Genomic DNA, 17,272 nt, shown 5'->3' on the forward strand with positions numbered 1-17,272 from the left:
AGAAGACCATCACTACAGTTATAACCTAAGTCAATGAGGTTTTAGGAACATTCGACTAGGAAAGTGTATTTTGGACTTCAACCTCTACAACTTAAATCCCAATCTTTTTTTGGCTAATGTCCTCAGGCACTTGCAAACCAAATTCAGATTGGACAAACACAAGTTTTGTTTTTCCGAAGACTCCTCAAAGGGGTCAAAATTAAAGGTTGCCTTTGGAAACAGGATTCACTGTATCAACTTAAATACTCAGTTGATATCACCAATTCACTGACTTATGTCTCTGTAGACCAGCAATCAATTATTTTACAGCTGTGTTAATACAGGACCATCGCCCGAGTGCTGCACCAGTCATTACAAATTACACAAGTTTAAAATTTTAATTTGGTTTCATTAAAAACACAACCACAAAGCTGAAAAAGTGCAAAAAGGCATCGCTCGACTTTTAACAATGTTTTTACGGTACCAGCTGCACAACAAAGACTATTCAAGCCAAATCCAAAACACGGAACAATGTTGTCCAAAAATATAAGACATGCTTGTGACAAAAGAAGAAATAATCATAATTACCTTGGTTTAAGTAGGTGAGTGTTTCGTCGTGTAGTTTGAGAGCTGGAGAGGTGGCAGCGCAGAGAACATATTTAAATGGTGGTTGCTTGGCTTCATCGTCCGGCGACAAATTACAGTCTTCTTGCTTGAAAATGGGCAAGGCCAAAACATCACTAAAGGACAAACAACACAATAAATACATTTACTTTTTTTTTTTAAATATATTTTATTAGCATTTTGTTGTTATACATTTGCATGACTGCTCATGTTATTATCTTGTATTTATTATACATGTCCTTTTAAAAATTCACATTTGTACTATACATTACTTTTGGTTCACTGTTTATTGCTTTGATGCTGTTGATATGTTTGCTTCTAGTTTTAATAAACTGCTCTTTTACATGCTACAATGCGTTCCTTGTTTCATTACACTATTATTGTGGAATTAATAACCGAACAATGCGCTTAAGTCCATTCTAAGCTATAACTTGGGGGGAGGAAGGGGGAGGGAAAGGAGAAAACAAAAAACAAAAAAAAGGGGGGAGGTGTAAGGTTAAATGGGTGTTGATATTGGAAGGAATAAAAAGAGGGAAAAGAGGAGGGGAAACAAAGACCACAAGAGGTCAACTTTACGGCTTTGTGTGGGTGGAACTTGTAGTTGTTGAGATTTAAGGCACGATAACATAGCAACTTTGGGGGAGGGGGCCAGCCCAGGGCGCACCAGCATGCAGAGGGGATGGCAGATCACTCACGCCTTTCGCTGTTTCTAAAGGTGGAGTGGGAGCTAGCGGATCTATTGTCTTCGTATTGCTACTCACGGCATGGTCTATTTGCGATTTGGACCAACTCTGGGCGCCTATTTGTGAATTTTCCCCACTTGGTCCATTTCCTAGTGTGTGCTAGACTTCGCCTGTTGTTCCTACGGGGTTTGTTAATCTCTTGAGTATACCCTCCCAACTCGTCACTAAGTCTTCCCATCCTGGGGCAATGGGAACCCAGCGGCTGCCCTTGGCTTCTTCTGCTTTTAGGACCTGTAGTTCAGCCCTGGACCATGCTGAAATATCTCTTTTCCAGTCAGTTAGCATAGGGTGGCCTGAGGCCTTCCAGCCCTTCGAGATTAGTCTCTTGTAAAGGGCCAGGGATAGGTCCAGGAAACGTCTCCCCACCTTTCCGCATAGCGCAACCGGTCTGAGAACCAGTAAGCACAGCTCGGGGGTGAGTCGCAACTCCATCCCAACTAGTTCAGATAGAATGGGCAGTACTTCCCTCCAACCAGATTGGATCACCAGACATCTCCACACCATGTGGACGAAATCCACCTCTCCTCCTCCACATCCCGGGCATGTCCTAGGGGCCCCCCTGTATATACGGAACAGTCTGTGGGGCGTGAGGTACGTCCTATGTAGATAATTGTATTGGATGTATCTTAACCGCGTGTTACGCGAAATCACCCGGGGATAAGCCAGTGTTTTGTTCCACACTGAGTCAGACAGTTCCCGCCCAATCGTGTTCTCCCACCGACCTCACAAAGACTGTAAAGGGTCTAAAGCTGCTTCGACCTGGGCCCGGTATATTTTGGCGATCAGATGTGGTTACTCCCCTGATGTCAGCAGTAGGTGCAGGACCCTGTGGGCAGCGGGTTCCGCATTTATTGTGTCCCAGTGAACTTTAAGAGTGTGCACTAGCTTCCCATAGAACAAAAATTGACCCCGGGGAACACCCCCTTCCGTTAGGTCAGCAAATCCCTTCAGTACACCCTCCTCGAAGAGCCCACCCACTGTTTCTATTCCAGCAGTCGACCAAGGGCCAAGCCCCATACTTCCCGGTCTCTTCCCCCCCAAGGGCAAGCACCGACAGTGGCAAAGCTGGAGAGTATGGCGGGCCCACTCCCACCCTTTTCGTGCATCTTTTCCAGCATGCCATCGTGACTTTTATCATTATATTATTCCCAGGGGGGGCTATTTTCCTGTTTGCCATGCATGCCGCAATCCATGCTGTGTCCGTCACCCCCTGGGCAGTACATAAATCCAGGCGACCCCTACCCGCCAGCCAGCCGGACACCCACTGTAGCTGGGACGTCAAGTAGTAAGCCTCAAAGTCAGGGGCTCCCAGTCCTCCCATGCAGGGCGGCCTACAGATAGTCGTGAGTGTAGTTCGTCTACGTCCATCATCCCATATCAGTTCTCTGAGCAACGCATTCAGGTCGCGGAACCATGCCTGGGGGATCAGCAGTGGCAAGTTGGCAAAATAGTAGAGAAGTCGGGGAAGCATGATCATCTTGGACAGTGCCACTCTGGCCATCACTGGCAATTTCAGAGAGCGCCAAAACTCCACCGAGGACCGCAAGGATCGGAGCGCTTTGCCAAGGTTACCCTCTCTTAGGTCTCCCAATTCGTGGAATATTTGAATTCCCAGGTACCTAAAGGTCTGTGGGGCCCATTTCAAGTCCATTGGGTATACTGCAGGGCGTCCGTAACCAGGCGTCAAGGGAAACACATATGTTTTGCCGCGGTTGAGACGCAATCCCAATACCTCTCCGAAGTCCTCTAGGACCTCCAGGGCCCAAGGGAGACCACTCGTTCCGTCTCTGAGATAGATCAGTTTGTCATCTGCATATAGTGAGATAATGTGCTCAGTTGGCCCCCATTCAATCCCCTTGCCCGCCCCTTCTCCTCGTACCCAGGCCACGAGAGGCTCTATTCCCAGGGCAAACAACAACGGGGATAGGGGGCACCCCTGTCTGGTTCCACGGTGCACCGGGTATGCACTAGAGATTGTTCTACCAGTCTTTACCCTTGCTAGTGGGGACAAGTATAACAGGTCCACCCATCTAACCCAGCTCTCCCCCAGGCCCATTTTTAACATTGCCGCCCTCAGATAGTCCCACCTGATCGAGTCAAAGGCCTTCTCAAAATCCACCGCCAACAGAGTCCCAGCTGGTGGTTTCGATTCGTCGGGCATGTGTAAGATGGAGAAAATTAGTCTAAGATTCAGGGAGGTGCTGCGACCAGGAATGAAACCGTTCTGGTCATCATGTATCAGTGTGGGCATGTGGGGTAACAGCCGGTTGGCCATGATCTTGCTGAGGATCTTAAAGTTGCTGTTTAGCATTGATAGCGGGCGGAAGTCAGCCACTGATGCCTCCCTATTGGTTGTTTTGGGGAGTGGCACTACCAGTGCCTCATGCAGCGTGCACGGTAGTTCTCCACTCTGTGCCGCCTCCGCCTACATCTCCACCAATCTGGGGACTGGTAAGGACTTATACTTTTTATAAAAATCCATAGGAAGACTGTCCGTGCCAGGGGTCCTCCCAGGGGCCAGCTGCGCTATTTCATCGCTTATCTCTTCCGTAGTCACTGGCCCTCCTAGACTGACCCTGTCCTCTAGATTCAGCACCGGCAGGGGGATCCGGGTCAGGAAATTGTCAAGTGTTCCCATCTCCAGGCTGGTAGGCTTCCTGTACAGGTGCGTGTAATAATCTCTAAATGCGTCATTAATGGAGCCTGGGCTGAGTCTGCGATTTCCCCCCTCTGTCCAATACGCTTGTGATAGGTTCGTTGTCCCCATTCGGGCGTACTAGCCATGCCAAGAGTTTACCCGATCTCCCCTCTTCTGACTGTAAGGATGTCAGGTATCTTTGCATGCTATGGCATCTGAGCCGTTCTTCAACTTGGGCGTGTTCTCTGCGTGCGCGGTCATACTCTTCATCTACTTGTGATGCAGGGCCCTGTCTCAGTTCCCCCTCGTGAAGGACCTTCTCCAGAGCGTTTAGTTCCCTCTCTAGTGTGCGTCTTACCCCCACGGACTGCCTGAGACAGTAACCCCTCGTCACCACTTTAAGTGTCTCCCACTCTACGGCTCTGGAGGGGGTGGATCCCTTATTGGTTTCAATGTGTTCTGTTAGGTGGCAGCGCAGCGCCTCCCTGTATGCCTGGTTCTCGAGCGCCACGGGGGTCAGTCTCCATGACGGTATAGGGGGTTTGTCTTGCGATACTCTCAATGTCAACAGTAAAGGATTATGATCCGATATTGTACGGGCAAGGTATTCAGAGTGGGTCACACCTCGAGCCAATCCCGCAGTGCAGACCATCCTATCGATTCTTGTGTGCACCCGGTGGAGGCCCGAGTAAAACGAGTAGTCCCTGACAGTCGGGTGCCACATCCGCCAGACATCCACTAGCCCCCAGGTACCTAGCCACTCAACTAGTCTTTGTGCTGTCTTAGTTGATGTTGCCCCCCTGCAGTGGGGGGGTGGACCTGTCCATGTCTATGTCTAATACCGCGTTAAAGTCCCCTCCTATTAGTACTTCCCCGTGTGTTGGCGAGTGAGGTGTCTAGATAGGCCCATCATAAATGAAGTTTGGTCCTGATTGGGGGCGTAGGTGCAACTCAGAACCAACGGGAACCCATGTAATTTCCCCTCCAATATGACAAACCTTCCCTCTTTATCTACGTTGGAGGAATAAATCGTCAGGGGGACCCCCGCCCTAATCCAAATCAGGACGCCTCTTGCATAAACTGAATATTCTGTGGCAAACACCTGTCCCCTCCATCTCCGTCTTAGTTTTTATCCCTCTCCTGGTGCCAGGTGGGTCTCCTGTAACATAGCTACCTGCACCCCCCTTCTCTTTAGGAAGGAAAGAATTCTATGTCTCTTGGCCGGAGTACCCATCCCCCTGACATTCCAGGTTATGATATTGTGGTCTGCCATCTTATTCTTAAAGCCTGTGGAATGTGAGCCTGGCGCGTCCGGGATCCTAAATGGCCCCCCCGCAAGCTCGTACCTTCACTGTGGTCGATCCACTCCACACATGTAGCCGATGTAACTGCAAACCCCAACTCCCCATCCCCAGGGCACCTCTGGAACTGTAGGTTGCCCAGCAAATTGTGCAACAGTGCAACTTGTTCAAACACATCACTGCAATACTCGCCAGCCAAATCAGACAGGCGAGAGTCAAATCAGGGGGGGGTGGCCAGGTCCGGAGGGGCCATTCGTTCACTCAGTTCGTCTTGTCGCTTGGCGCCAGCGTAGGTCAAATCTATGCGAGTTCGTCAGCAGTTTGCGGGGTCACCCTCGGTGTGTAAGTCAAACTTCCGGAGCCATCGGCAGAGGACACCATCGTGTCATCAGATTCTTCTTCAGAATCCTCCCGGGGGGGACGCCTCTCCACCCACTCGGGCCGCTGCCTCCAGGGCCTCCCTCTTGCCCGTTTCCCTCTGTGTCCGCGTTGGTGTCAGTCGCGGGCGATCCCTGGACCTCTTTCCCCTCGGGGCCCGGCGGGTCCCGCCCGCTCCATGGTTATCGTGCACGTGCCTCGCCGCCTGTGACCCATGCCTCTCGAGCCATTCCTATGCTTCCTCTGGGGTTTGGAAGAACGTGGTCTTCCCCTCCGCAATCACTCGTAGTCTTGCTTGATAAAGCAGCGAGTACTGTATCCCCTCATCTAGCAGGGCTCTTTTAATCGCCAGGAATGAGGCGCGCTTGTTCTGGACTTCCAGAGTGAAGTCAGGGAACAGTGTCACTTCCCCGTTGGCTACTTTAAACCGGCCCGTTTCCCTGGCTTTCTGTAGGAGGATGTCTCTGTCTCTGTAATGCAGGAGTTTAGCGATCACAGCCCGCGGGGGCCTACCAGGAGCCAGCGGTCTCGACGGCACACAATGCAATCGCTCCAGTGTGTAGAAGGGGGTGAGGCACCCCGGTGCGACAACCGTGCTCAGCCATTTCTCCAGGAATTCCACCATGTTCGTCCCCTCGGTCCCCTCGGGGAGGCCCACTACGCACACATTGCTTCTACTGTTTCTACCCTCTGCATCCTCAGCCCGTTGTTCAAGCTTTGCCACTCTGCCAGCCAAAGAGGTTACCTCTGCCGTCATGTCTTTTTGTTTCGGCACGACATCAGACAGTATTGTTTCCGTTTCTTTAACTCTGTCGGCTAATTTATGGTGATCAGCTCTCAGGAGGCCCACCTCTATCACCACTTGATTGATGTTGCGTTGCAATGTTGATTTTGTGTCCTCAATAGCTCACAGTATCTTGTCTATGGTGTCTTGCACTTTGGCTTGTGGTTCTGCAAGGTCGTCACACTGTCCCCCGGTGGTGCCAGGGGGTCATGGCTTTGTTCTTATGTCGGCCCTTGGCGGGCATCGGTCAGGCAGGGTGATATGCCCCAGGGGGCCCGGCACGTGGCCCAAGCGTTTGTGTTGCCTGTTTCTGATTTGTCCACTCACTTAGGCCCCAGCTGCCTTAGCCACTGATCTCGGGTGTTCCAGGGCGAGCCCCAGGTGTTCCACTGGCCATTTCCAGCGCCCAGTCCCCGTGGGGGGGGGCTACGCTAGCCAACCGTGAGCGACCGCCACCTGCTCCCGTTCTAGACCATCCGTGTGCTCTTCTCTTTCACTAGGTCCCACTCCGCCGACCGGAGTCAAGCACACGCCACCACTGTAGCTTGATTATCTCCCCACTCGGTGCACTCACCCTCTCTTGAGTGCTACTTATGTGTCCGTGGTGCTTCTCGTGGCTGCGCCCGGTATCCCCAATCAGGAGTCGGTGGTGTCCTCGGGCCTCCAGCAGCTCCCTCGTTCTACCATGCCAGGTAGCCAGCCGCGATCTCCTTGTTGGGCGCGCTCCCCCCGAGGGGTAACTCCCGGGGGTCAATACTCCCCTCATCTGCTCCCCGGGTGGCCTCCATGACGTCGCCTCGGGTCTCTCGTATGCCGCCGGGGCTCTGCTCCATATGTCAGAGACGGCTCCAAAGGGATCAGGGCCGCGCCCGCTCTACTGGCTCCTAGATGGCAGAAATGTTTGTTGGTGTTAGGACCCACCAGGGCCCACCGCATCCGTCAGGTGCCCCGGGCACTTCAATCCGGCGGTAGCGCCCGGACGCAGCCGCCGCACGTGGGCCGCCCACTCGGCTCCAAATGCGGCCCGCGTCTACTCGGGGCCGCGGCGCCAGATGAAAGGAGGGGCCGCAGGCCTCTGCCTGCGTCGGGCGGTCCGATGCAGCCAAAAGCCCATGCCGGGACCGCGGCCAAGGCTCGGCAGCACCGCTCGCCCGTCCGATTTATTGCACCCGCACTCCGATGAGGGATAGCCCGGGCTGGTGCGCCTATTAGGCGATTTACTGTCGGCCCCTCCGGAGCCAGCCGGTTAAGTGTGCGCCATGTTCCAGTCCATGGCCACGCCCAACAATAAATACCTTTACTTAATTTAAAAAAAAACATAAATCAGATATACCAAAGATACTTTTTGATCTATTTCTCGTGTGACCTCCCATTAATGGATAAGTTAATTGGGGCATAATAAAATGCTTTCAACAAACATTTCTATAGAAGGAACACAACTGTTGTTGCAAAAACAGATGTACATTGATGATTACACAACACTTTTATCCAAAGTGATTAACTACTATAGGAGAAGAGTACAGCAGAGAACATACGTTTCGATACTTGGAGACTCATTCAGGTACATTTAAACACTGAACATAAAAAAGCAAAAGTTACTTATTTGTAACTATGGTATTCTTCGTTAGGTGTGTGGCTTCTCCGTTGATAATTGTTTGCCATAAGGATGTTTCGAAATTGTAAAAGCAGTTTAAAAATCGTAGAGGCCAAGGAATTCGTAATGAATGCTTCATCTGTACCCATAGTAATTCCCCACCTTCCCCATATCTCATAATATTCACTGTAGGCCTCACCTCTAACATGGTAAAACTGGCAAGAAAAGAAAAATATTTCTTGGGGAAATATTTGGAACCTGTAATTTCCTAGATTTTTCAGAAACATCTTTTTACTTAGTAAAGATGTAACTCTTTACTTTACGTGTGTTTGCCATTGAGCTGGTTGTCATTGAGGCGTTCATTATTGAGAACTCTGCACTGCCAGATTCTACACCATAACTTTTACTACTTTCAACTTGCATTGGTTGAGTAGCTACTATGTGAGCCTTCCAACACGGTGTACATGAGAAGGACGACTTCCTGTCTGTTCATGGTCGCAGGTTTAGGAGTGTGGGTAAGAGTACACACATGCACGAGTATTTTTTATCTGAATGTGGCTGTTCTTAATAGTAAAACCTTTATCTTCACGGTAGATGCTAGTAGGAAGTCGTTCTTGTCTAAGAAGGTCTTTACCCTTATGTCACAGATATAAACACTAGAGCTGCCCCTGATGTTTAGATTGTGATGGGTTCTGTTTCAGTACAGTACTGGCATAGTACTAGGTTGATGTTTCTGTCATTAATGTTTAGGATTGATATGGATAAGATGGTGCTCATATCATTTAATTTGTAGGACATGCTACTGGTAATGTTCGAGCTTTAACCTTGGTTCCTGCCTGTTGTAGGCCTTTAAAGGCAGAGGAACCTTTTCCAAATATCCTGAGGGAGGGAGAGGGGGATGAATAGCACTAAAAGACCCCTGCAGCTTTCCAGAAGATGTCACCTAGGGAAGTAAGATCACAATAATCAACTTAAAACGCAACACTGAGCAAGCAACTGGACATGTAGAACAGGTTGCTGGTACTATATCAAAAAGAACCACAGCATGCAGATCCAACTAGTTACAGTCAAAAGCAATATCCTAATACATGTATATAACAAAAGTGAATTAAATCCAGTGACATCGTGTATGACATGAAAGTAAAGCAAACGTTAACCAAATTTAAGGTTATTTGATGGCTTGGTTCCAATCATTTTCTGTCAGTAACCTTTCTAACGTACTCCATAGTTAATCAATAAAAGGGGAGCAATTATAAAAAATTCATAAGTACAGATCCTTGAACTGAAGGACAATAAAGATGTAAACAAAGACGAACAGGGGTGTTATAGTGGCAGTCGCCACTAGGTTGTTATAGTTAGGACCTACTTTCTATAGAAAAAGCTGTTATTTGCTTGCCTATATATTTGGTGCCAGTTGACTAATCTTCACAAACTTTTCCAAAATGATTCGACAGTCATGTGGCCTGCTGTCTGGAAGATTTCAGGGTCATCTGTGAAGTGGGGGCTGAGATAAAGGGGGGTTGAAATTTAGAGATTTTCCAATGTTAATTCCCATGGGAAACAATTAACAGCAGTAACACAAAAATCACTGGAAGGAATTACACCAAATTTGGCAGAAAAGTAGGTCTTGGTCCAGAAATAGTCCTTTTTGTTATTTGGTGTAAATCCATTCAGTAGTTCTTGAGAAATTTAAAGAAATTCAAATTTGTATATATAAGGAAGCAAAGGATTTGCGACCCCCAACGCTCTCGAGCAGAGATCTGATTGGCTATTATCACTTTAACAACAGAAGTGTTGTCAGCCATCTTGGGACTCGAATGAAGCCAAGTCCCAGAAAAAAATACAAAGGGGGCCAGGGTATGAACACCCTGACCCCTTAGCTCTGGTTGTGAGGTCCCAAAGAGACCCCAGGACTAAAAAGAGTTTTTTTTATTTTTTATTTTACAGAAGGATCTCCAGCGGATACACAGTAAAATATATATTTTTTACATGAAGCTTTGGCTCCCACGCTTCATTCTCATGAAGACCACAGGTGGGCTAAGTCTGTCTGTCCCCCTCCTCGCGCCCCAGTGACCACCACCCCTGGAGCAAATCTTTAAAAAAAAACAAAGGGGGCCCCTATGGGATCCCCAAACCCCTTTAACGCAGGTCCTGCTGTCAAGCAGCAGAGCTTTCATCTCTGTCCCCTGCACGCGTGGGGACAGTGATGAAATTCTTCAGCAAGCACAGAGCTACTGTCAAAGCAGCTCCATGCCTGGTGAAGCAGTGGCACTGCAGGGGAAGCCTTAAGCCTTTCCCTGCAGTGTCAGGTAAGCTCATAAGGGCTGTTATTATTTAAAAAAATATATATGTATATATATACATTTTAAAAAAATGGAGGAGGGACTGCAGGGGATCCCTTAAGGGCTCCCTCGCGGTCCTAGATAGCCTATAAAGGGCTTACATTTCTTTTTTTTTTTTTTAAACACAACCCCTCATAGCTTAGTGTGAAGGTAGTTAGACCTTCACTCTGAGCTTTGGGGGTCAGAGTCCAGCTGGACCCGTTATCATTTTTTTTTTTTATAGAAAAATATTTTATTTAAAATACTAAATACTTTTTTTTTTTTTAAATTGAACACAAATATCGCATTCTATCTATTTGAGATATTAAAGCCTAAAAAGACTCTATCTCTTACTCTCTCACTTTCTTTCAATCAGTTTCTCCCACTCAGACACTTACGTACACACTGACACTCACTCAGATACTCACACAGCCACTCACACCCTCATGTGTCCACTCACAGACCCACGCACACACTGAGGCACCCACTAAAACACTGATGTATGCACTCTCACACCCAGACAGACAATCTAACAGCCACTCTTACCCTAGATACACCCTCTCACATCTATTCCCACACACAGAGGGGCCTCTGCGTCGCACATGGCCAAAGGCCCGTGTACAAGATGGGGTTGAGTGGTTAGGGGGAGTTTGTTGCAGGGTCTGGTCCTGCAGGAAACATCCCCTGCGCACAGTGCAAGTTTGGGTGCTTATAGGGGGTTGGCCTCAGGGCGTGGCCATGGCCAACCGCCAAAGTGCACGGCATTTAGCCGTGTGCAGTGGTGGTTGGATTAACGTATAGTAATGAAAATTACCATACATTAAAAAAAAACATAGAAATTCAATGAAAAAAACAAAGGTTATAGGGACGTTATAGTTAGTAAATAGATTTTAAAAAACATAGAAATTAATTGAAAAAACCAAAGGTTATAGGGACGTTAAATTTAGGAAATAGATTTATGAAAAACCATAGAAATTCACCGAAAAAAAAAAGGTTAGAGGGACACTATAGTTAGGAAATAAATAAAACAAAACATAGAAACCCACTGAAAAATAAAAAAAGGTTATAGGGACGTTATAGTTAGGTTAACACTTCAAACCTACAAAACCAGTGAAATTAAGCAGTTATAGTTAACTAAGCTAACTATAACTTGTGCCCCCATAATGCACTGCTTATAACCTCACATATTACATCACTCATGTTATGGTCAATGGCATCACTGATGACATCACTGATGACATCTAAAATAACATCAGTGATGACATCACTGATGAGCTCATCCACACACTCATCCCTACTCATTCACACACACACACACACACACAAACCCTTGTAAATCTACACACATACACATCTACTCACATACTTATTGACAGATACAGAACACTAGTGACATACATACATTCATTCTCTCAGACACTGAAACAACCAGTCAGTCACCCATACAGTACTAACTGACATATTGACACACTCATACATGTAGTTACACACTAACTCATACAACCAAACATCCACTCACACTCCCACCACTGTACTGTTACAATCACTCTAAAAATCCATTAATAGATTACTCACCTACTGACACATCTAGTCAATCAGCTGTATAACCACTCACACACCAACACACTAAACCATTCAGTAACTGACACAGCTACTAACTCATCAATACACTCACATACACACCCAATCACTCAACTATAAAACTATTCACACATCCAGTCAATCACATGTACAGGCACTGACACCCCCAGTAAGTCAGCTATGAAGCCACTCACACATCCAGTCACTCACCAACACAAGTACTCACACATCCACTGTCTTGCCATAAAAAAACTGACACACCCACTTACTTTAACAAAGAGACACTTATCCACCTACTCATTCTCACATACAGTGACTGACACAGCTACTCCCTTATACTTACAGCCAATCTTACACCCTACCACTCACCCATTCAGTAACTGCATCATCAAATCACTCACCAATACAATGACACCTATTCACATGCCCAGATAACCACTCTGAAACCCACTCACTCACCTATACAGCCACTCACACACCCACTCAGTGAAGCAAATACACCTACTCACAAAGTGCCTTACTAACCCATGCACCTACTTCAAGATCCACTCACTGGCACATACAGCAAATGACTCAACGACTCACTCATCCACACAACCACTCCCATAGCCATTCATATATTGACACAGGCATTTACACATATTGGATGATGTGATCAGTAATGACATCATTGATGTCATTTTAGATGCCATCATTGATGTCATCAGTGATATCACTGACCATGTCATGAGTGCTGTAATATGTGCGGTCATAAGCAGTGCATTATGGGGGCACAAGTTATAGTTAGCTCAGTTAACTATAACTGCTGAATTTCCCTGGTTTTGTAGGTTTGAAGTGTTAACCTAACTGGAATGTCCGTATAACCTTTGGTTTTTTTCAGTGAATACCCACACACACATATATATATATATATATATATATATACACACACATACACTGAAAAAAACAAAGGTTACAGTGATGTTATAGTTAGGAAATAGTATTTTTTTAAACAGAAATTCACTTAAAAAAAACCTAAGGTTACAGGGACATTATAGCTAGGAAATAGAATTAAAACAAACCATAGAAATTCACTTAAAAAACATAAGGTTACAGGGACGTTATAGTTAGGCTCACATTTTAAAATACAAAACCACAGAAATTCACTGGTTATAGTTAGAGTTATCTCTAAGTAACTAACTCGTGCCCACGCCATGGACAGATTTTTCATCAAACGTTTTACTGCAAATATTACATTGATATTATCAATAAAGTTATCAAAGATGTCATGAGTGCCATCATTTGTGTGGTAAGTAGCCGTGCGGTGTTGTTACTTTAGGGCATAAATATATATATATCACCATAACCTACTGGCGCTTGCCAGTAGGTAGTTATAGTTAGGACCAGGTTTCCATAGAAAAAGTGTATTTTGACTTGCCTATATCTTTGGCACCATTTAACGAATCTTCACAAAATTTTTGAAAAGTGTGCTGGTGATTCTTGTTGTGCACGGAAAGTTGTGGGGTGATCCATCATGCAGGGGCCAAGAAAAAGGGGGAAGTAAAAAAATGTGCGTTTCTCATGTAAATTCCCATAGGAGTTTTGAACACGACTATAGTCTGAAATGCTGGACGGAATTAGACCAAATTTGGCAGAAAGGTAGCTTTTGGTCTGCAGATGAATTTTTTTGTTATTTGGTGTAAATCCGCTCAGTAGTTTAGTCTAGGGCCACGGTTCCTCTGCAGCAACTTCATGAATAATAAGAGCTTGTGCGGAGATCCTCAAAGCTCTGATTGGCTGAATACTTTAGCCAGGAATTGTAGGCAGCCATTTTGGGACTTGGCTTCAGCTGAGTCCCAAAAAAAGTGAAAAAAAAGAAAAGGGGCCAGGGTCGGGGACACCCTGATCCCTTAGCTCTGTTGCTGGGGTCCAAGAAAAGCCCTGCCAGGGCAAAAAAGCACTTTTTATTTTTTTGCTGCAAATCCACAACGACGTCACAAATTTGCAACAAAAATTGAAGGAAAAAAAATATACCAAGTGCGGTCTCCAGCACTGGTTTTAATAAAGTCCCCGGTTGGGCTAGGTCCCGGGGGCATGTGAAAAAAAAATAAAGGAGGGCTGTACATGTGGCCTCCTCTTCTGGGCTTAGTTATGCCCCAGGGACCGCCACATCCCTGAGGTTTTAATTCAATAATAGGCGGGGGCACATGCCCAGGGGACCACCACCTCTCAGAGGCAAAATTGCTTCATTATAGTGGGGGGGGAGTGCTGCGGACCATTCTGCCTTGGGGACTGCTACCGCTCCAGGGCTGTTTGAATTATATGTGGGGAGGGACATGCAACCTCCCCACCGTAGCCTGGGTATCGCCACCTTCCTGGGGCAGTGGTGTAAAAATGAGGGGGCCTGTCTGCCACCCCTCCCCGCCGCATCCCCAAGGACCGCCACCTCCCTGGACTTACTTGAAATAATGAAGGGAATCTGTTGCGGACCCCCGGCCCGGGTTACCACCACCTACCTGGGGCAAATTAAAATGTTAGAGGGGGCGGCGAGCAGTCCCCCTCGAGGAGCCAATAATGGCCCTAGGACCACCACTACCCCAGGGCCATCTCCTGCTATGTCCTAGGGTGCTTACACCCTGGGACACAGCTGTTTGCAGTAACTTGGTGGAGGCTTTGACAGCTCCCGCCAAGTCATAGCAAATATCCTGGCTCCAGCAAGCAAGAGCTGGCAAACAGCTCTTGCTTGCTGGAAGCTCAGGTTTTCTCTGTTTTCCTGCCCGCAAACATGCAGGCAGGGAAACAGAGGAAACAATTGCTCTCACAGACAGGGAGCTGCATGTTTAGCAGCTCCCTGTCTGTGACAGCAATGCCGGCTCCCACAGGAGGCAGGGGGCCGGCTGGGACCATGGGGGCCTTGAGGCTACCCTGTGATCCCACTGCATACTGGTGCCCTGGAGGACACCCAGGAGAGATGGCTGGACCCCAGAGGATGGGTTCCTCAGGGCTGAAATTGGCTACAGGAGTGGGGGCCATGCACCCTCTTCACCCCCCCCCAAAAATAAAATATTTTATAAGGCTGAGGATCCCCAGAGCGAAGTCCGCCAGGGGAGGAGGCTGCACGCCCCCCTTAAAAATATATATATTATGAGATGGGGGTTGGGGTCTGTGGGGCCAAATTTGGCTGGGGACAGGGGAGATCACAGCCCCCTCCCCCACACTGTCCATTCACCCAATGAGGTAGCATTTACTAACTACCCAGAAGAAAGTGCTACAGATGGACAGACATATTGTGCAAAATTGTGGACTCTTGTTGGATAAACAAGCAGGTGAGCTTCTATTCTGGCCATGATGCTCATTTCACCGAAATTAAACTACAACAGGAAGCACTTACAAATATAAATAAATGTAGCAGGTGCCCCAGTTGAAGCTCCTCTTCTGGAAAGGACAAATGATCCTAACTCCTGGGCTTGGCCTACCTTAGCGGTGACTTATATGTAGAAAAAGGGCAGTTTAACCCCTCTGTGCCTTGGACGAGATGATCTCGTCCAAGGCTACAGTTCCCCTGTGCCTTGGACGAGATCATCTCGTCCTAGCACAGGGGAACTTGGGGCTAGCGCGCCCCCCGTGCACCCCCCTTGCCCCCCCAAGTCGGGATGGAAGGGGAAGACCTTCCCCTTCCACCCCCGACCCCCCCATCCCCCCCGTGACGTCAGCGCGCGAGCGCGCGCTGATTTGTCACAGGGGCCTCCCTAGTCGCGCTGGAAGCTCTGCTTCCAGCGCGATTGAAAAAGAAATGCAAAAGCATTTCTTTTTCAATCACTTGGGAGGCCCGGAGGGGCTTCAAAGGGAAGGAAAAGTATTTCCTTTCCTTTGAAGTCCCTCCGAGGGTTTCAAAAGCCGGATTGCTTGCAATCCGGCTTTTGAAACCCCACTAGACACCAGGGATTTTTTTTGTTTTTTATTGAAACAGACAAAAGGGAGCGACCCCTTGGGCAAGGGTCGCTCCCAGGGGGGGCATTTTTTTGAGAAGGCCTTTTCTGCCCCCCCTGGGGACTGATCGGCCTTATTAGGCCGATCTGCCCCCAGGGGGGGCAGAAACCTCTAGGCCCCAGGGACCATTTTTTTTTTTTTTTTTTTTTTTATGTTTCATTTCTTTTTTTTTGGGTGGGGAGCGACCCCTTAGGCAAGGGTCGCTCCCCTTGGGGGAAAATTATATTTTGGCCATTTCTGCCCCCCTTGGGGGCAGAAACCACTAGACACCAGGGAATTTTTTCTTTGCGTGAATTTCACGCAAAGGGAGCGACCCCTTAGGCAAGGGTCGCTCCCTGGGGGGGAGGGCAATTTATTTTAGGCCATTTCTGCCCCCCCTGGGGGCAGATCGGCCTATTATTAGGCCGATCTGCCCCCAGGGGGGGCAGAAACCTCTAGGCGCCAGGGCAAAATTTTTTTGTTGTGTTTTTTTTTTTTGTTGTTTCTTTTTTTAGAGATGGGGAGCGACCCATCAGGCAAGGGTCGCTCCCCTGGGGGGCAAATTGTATTTAGACCATTTCTGCCCCCCTGGGGGCAGATTGGCCGATTTTAGGTCAATCCGCCCGCAAGGGGGCAGAAACCACTAGGCACCGGGGATTTGTTTTGTGGCGCCAATGTCACGCAGGGGGAGCGACCCCGTAGGCAAGGGTCGCTCCCGTGTGGGGTGGGGGTTGGGGGGGCAAATTTATTTTAGGCCATTTCTGCCCCCCCGGGGGCAGATCGGCCTAATATTAGGCTGATCTGCCCCCGGGAGGGGGCAGAAACCTCTAGGCGCCAGGGCAATTTTTTTTTTGTTTGTTTGTTTGTTTTTTTAGAGATGGGGAGCGACCCATCAGGCAAGGGTCGCTCCCCTTGGGGGGCAAATTGTATTTAGGCCATTTCTGCCCCCCTGGGGGCAGATTGGCCGATTTTAGGTCAATCTGCCCCCAAGGGGGCAGAAACCACTAGGCACCGGGGATTTGTTTTTTGGCGCCAATGTCACGCAGGGGGAGCGACCCCGTAGGCAAGGGTCGCTCCCGGGGGGGTGGGGGCTGGGGGGGACAAATTTATTTTAGGCCATTTCTGCCCCCCCTGGGGGCAGATCGGCCTATTATTAGGCCGAACTGCCCCCGGGGGGGGCAGAACCCTCAGGGCACCAGGGCAAATTTTTTTGTTGTGTTTTTTTTTTTGTTTGTTTGTTTTTTTCGAGATGGGGAGTGACCCATCAGGCAAGGGTCGCTCCCCTGGGGGGCAAATTGTATTTAGGCCATTTCTGCCCCCCTTGGGGGCAGATTGGCAGATTTTAGGTCAATCTGCCCCCAAGGGGGCAGAAACCACTAGG

At 48.2% G+C, this 17,272-nt stretch overlaps 1 protein-coding gene across 4 annotated transcripts in view; it reads right to left on the bottom strand.

Moving 5' to 3' along the window:
* The window catches only part of UBP1 (upstream binding protein 1), a 528,279-nt gene that overhangs the window by 438,817 nt on the left and 72,190 nt on the right, over positions 1-17,272 (bottom strand). For all 4 annotated transcript variants that reach the window (XM_069214387.1, XM_069214377.1, XM_069214369.1 and 1 more), the window contains one exon: positions 568-719. In XM_069214387.1, the coding sequence (XP_069070488.1) occupies positions 568-719 (152 nt within the window). The remainder of the gene's footprint in view (positions 1-567; positions 720-17,272) is intronic.

Source organism: Pleurodeles waltl, chromosome 2_1 (genome assembly GCF_031143425.1).
Source record: "Pleurodeles waltl isolate 20211129_DDA chromosome 2_1, aPleWal1.hap1.20221129, whole genome shotgun sequence".
NCBI classification, from domain to species: Eukaryota; Metazoa; Chordata; class Amphibia; order Caudata; family Salamandridae; genus Pleurodeles; species Pleurodeles waltl.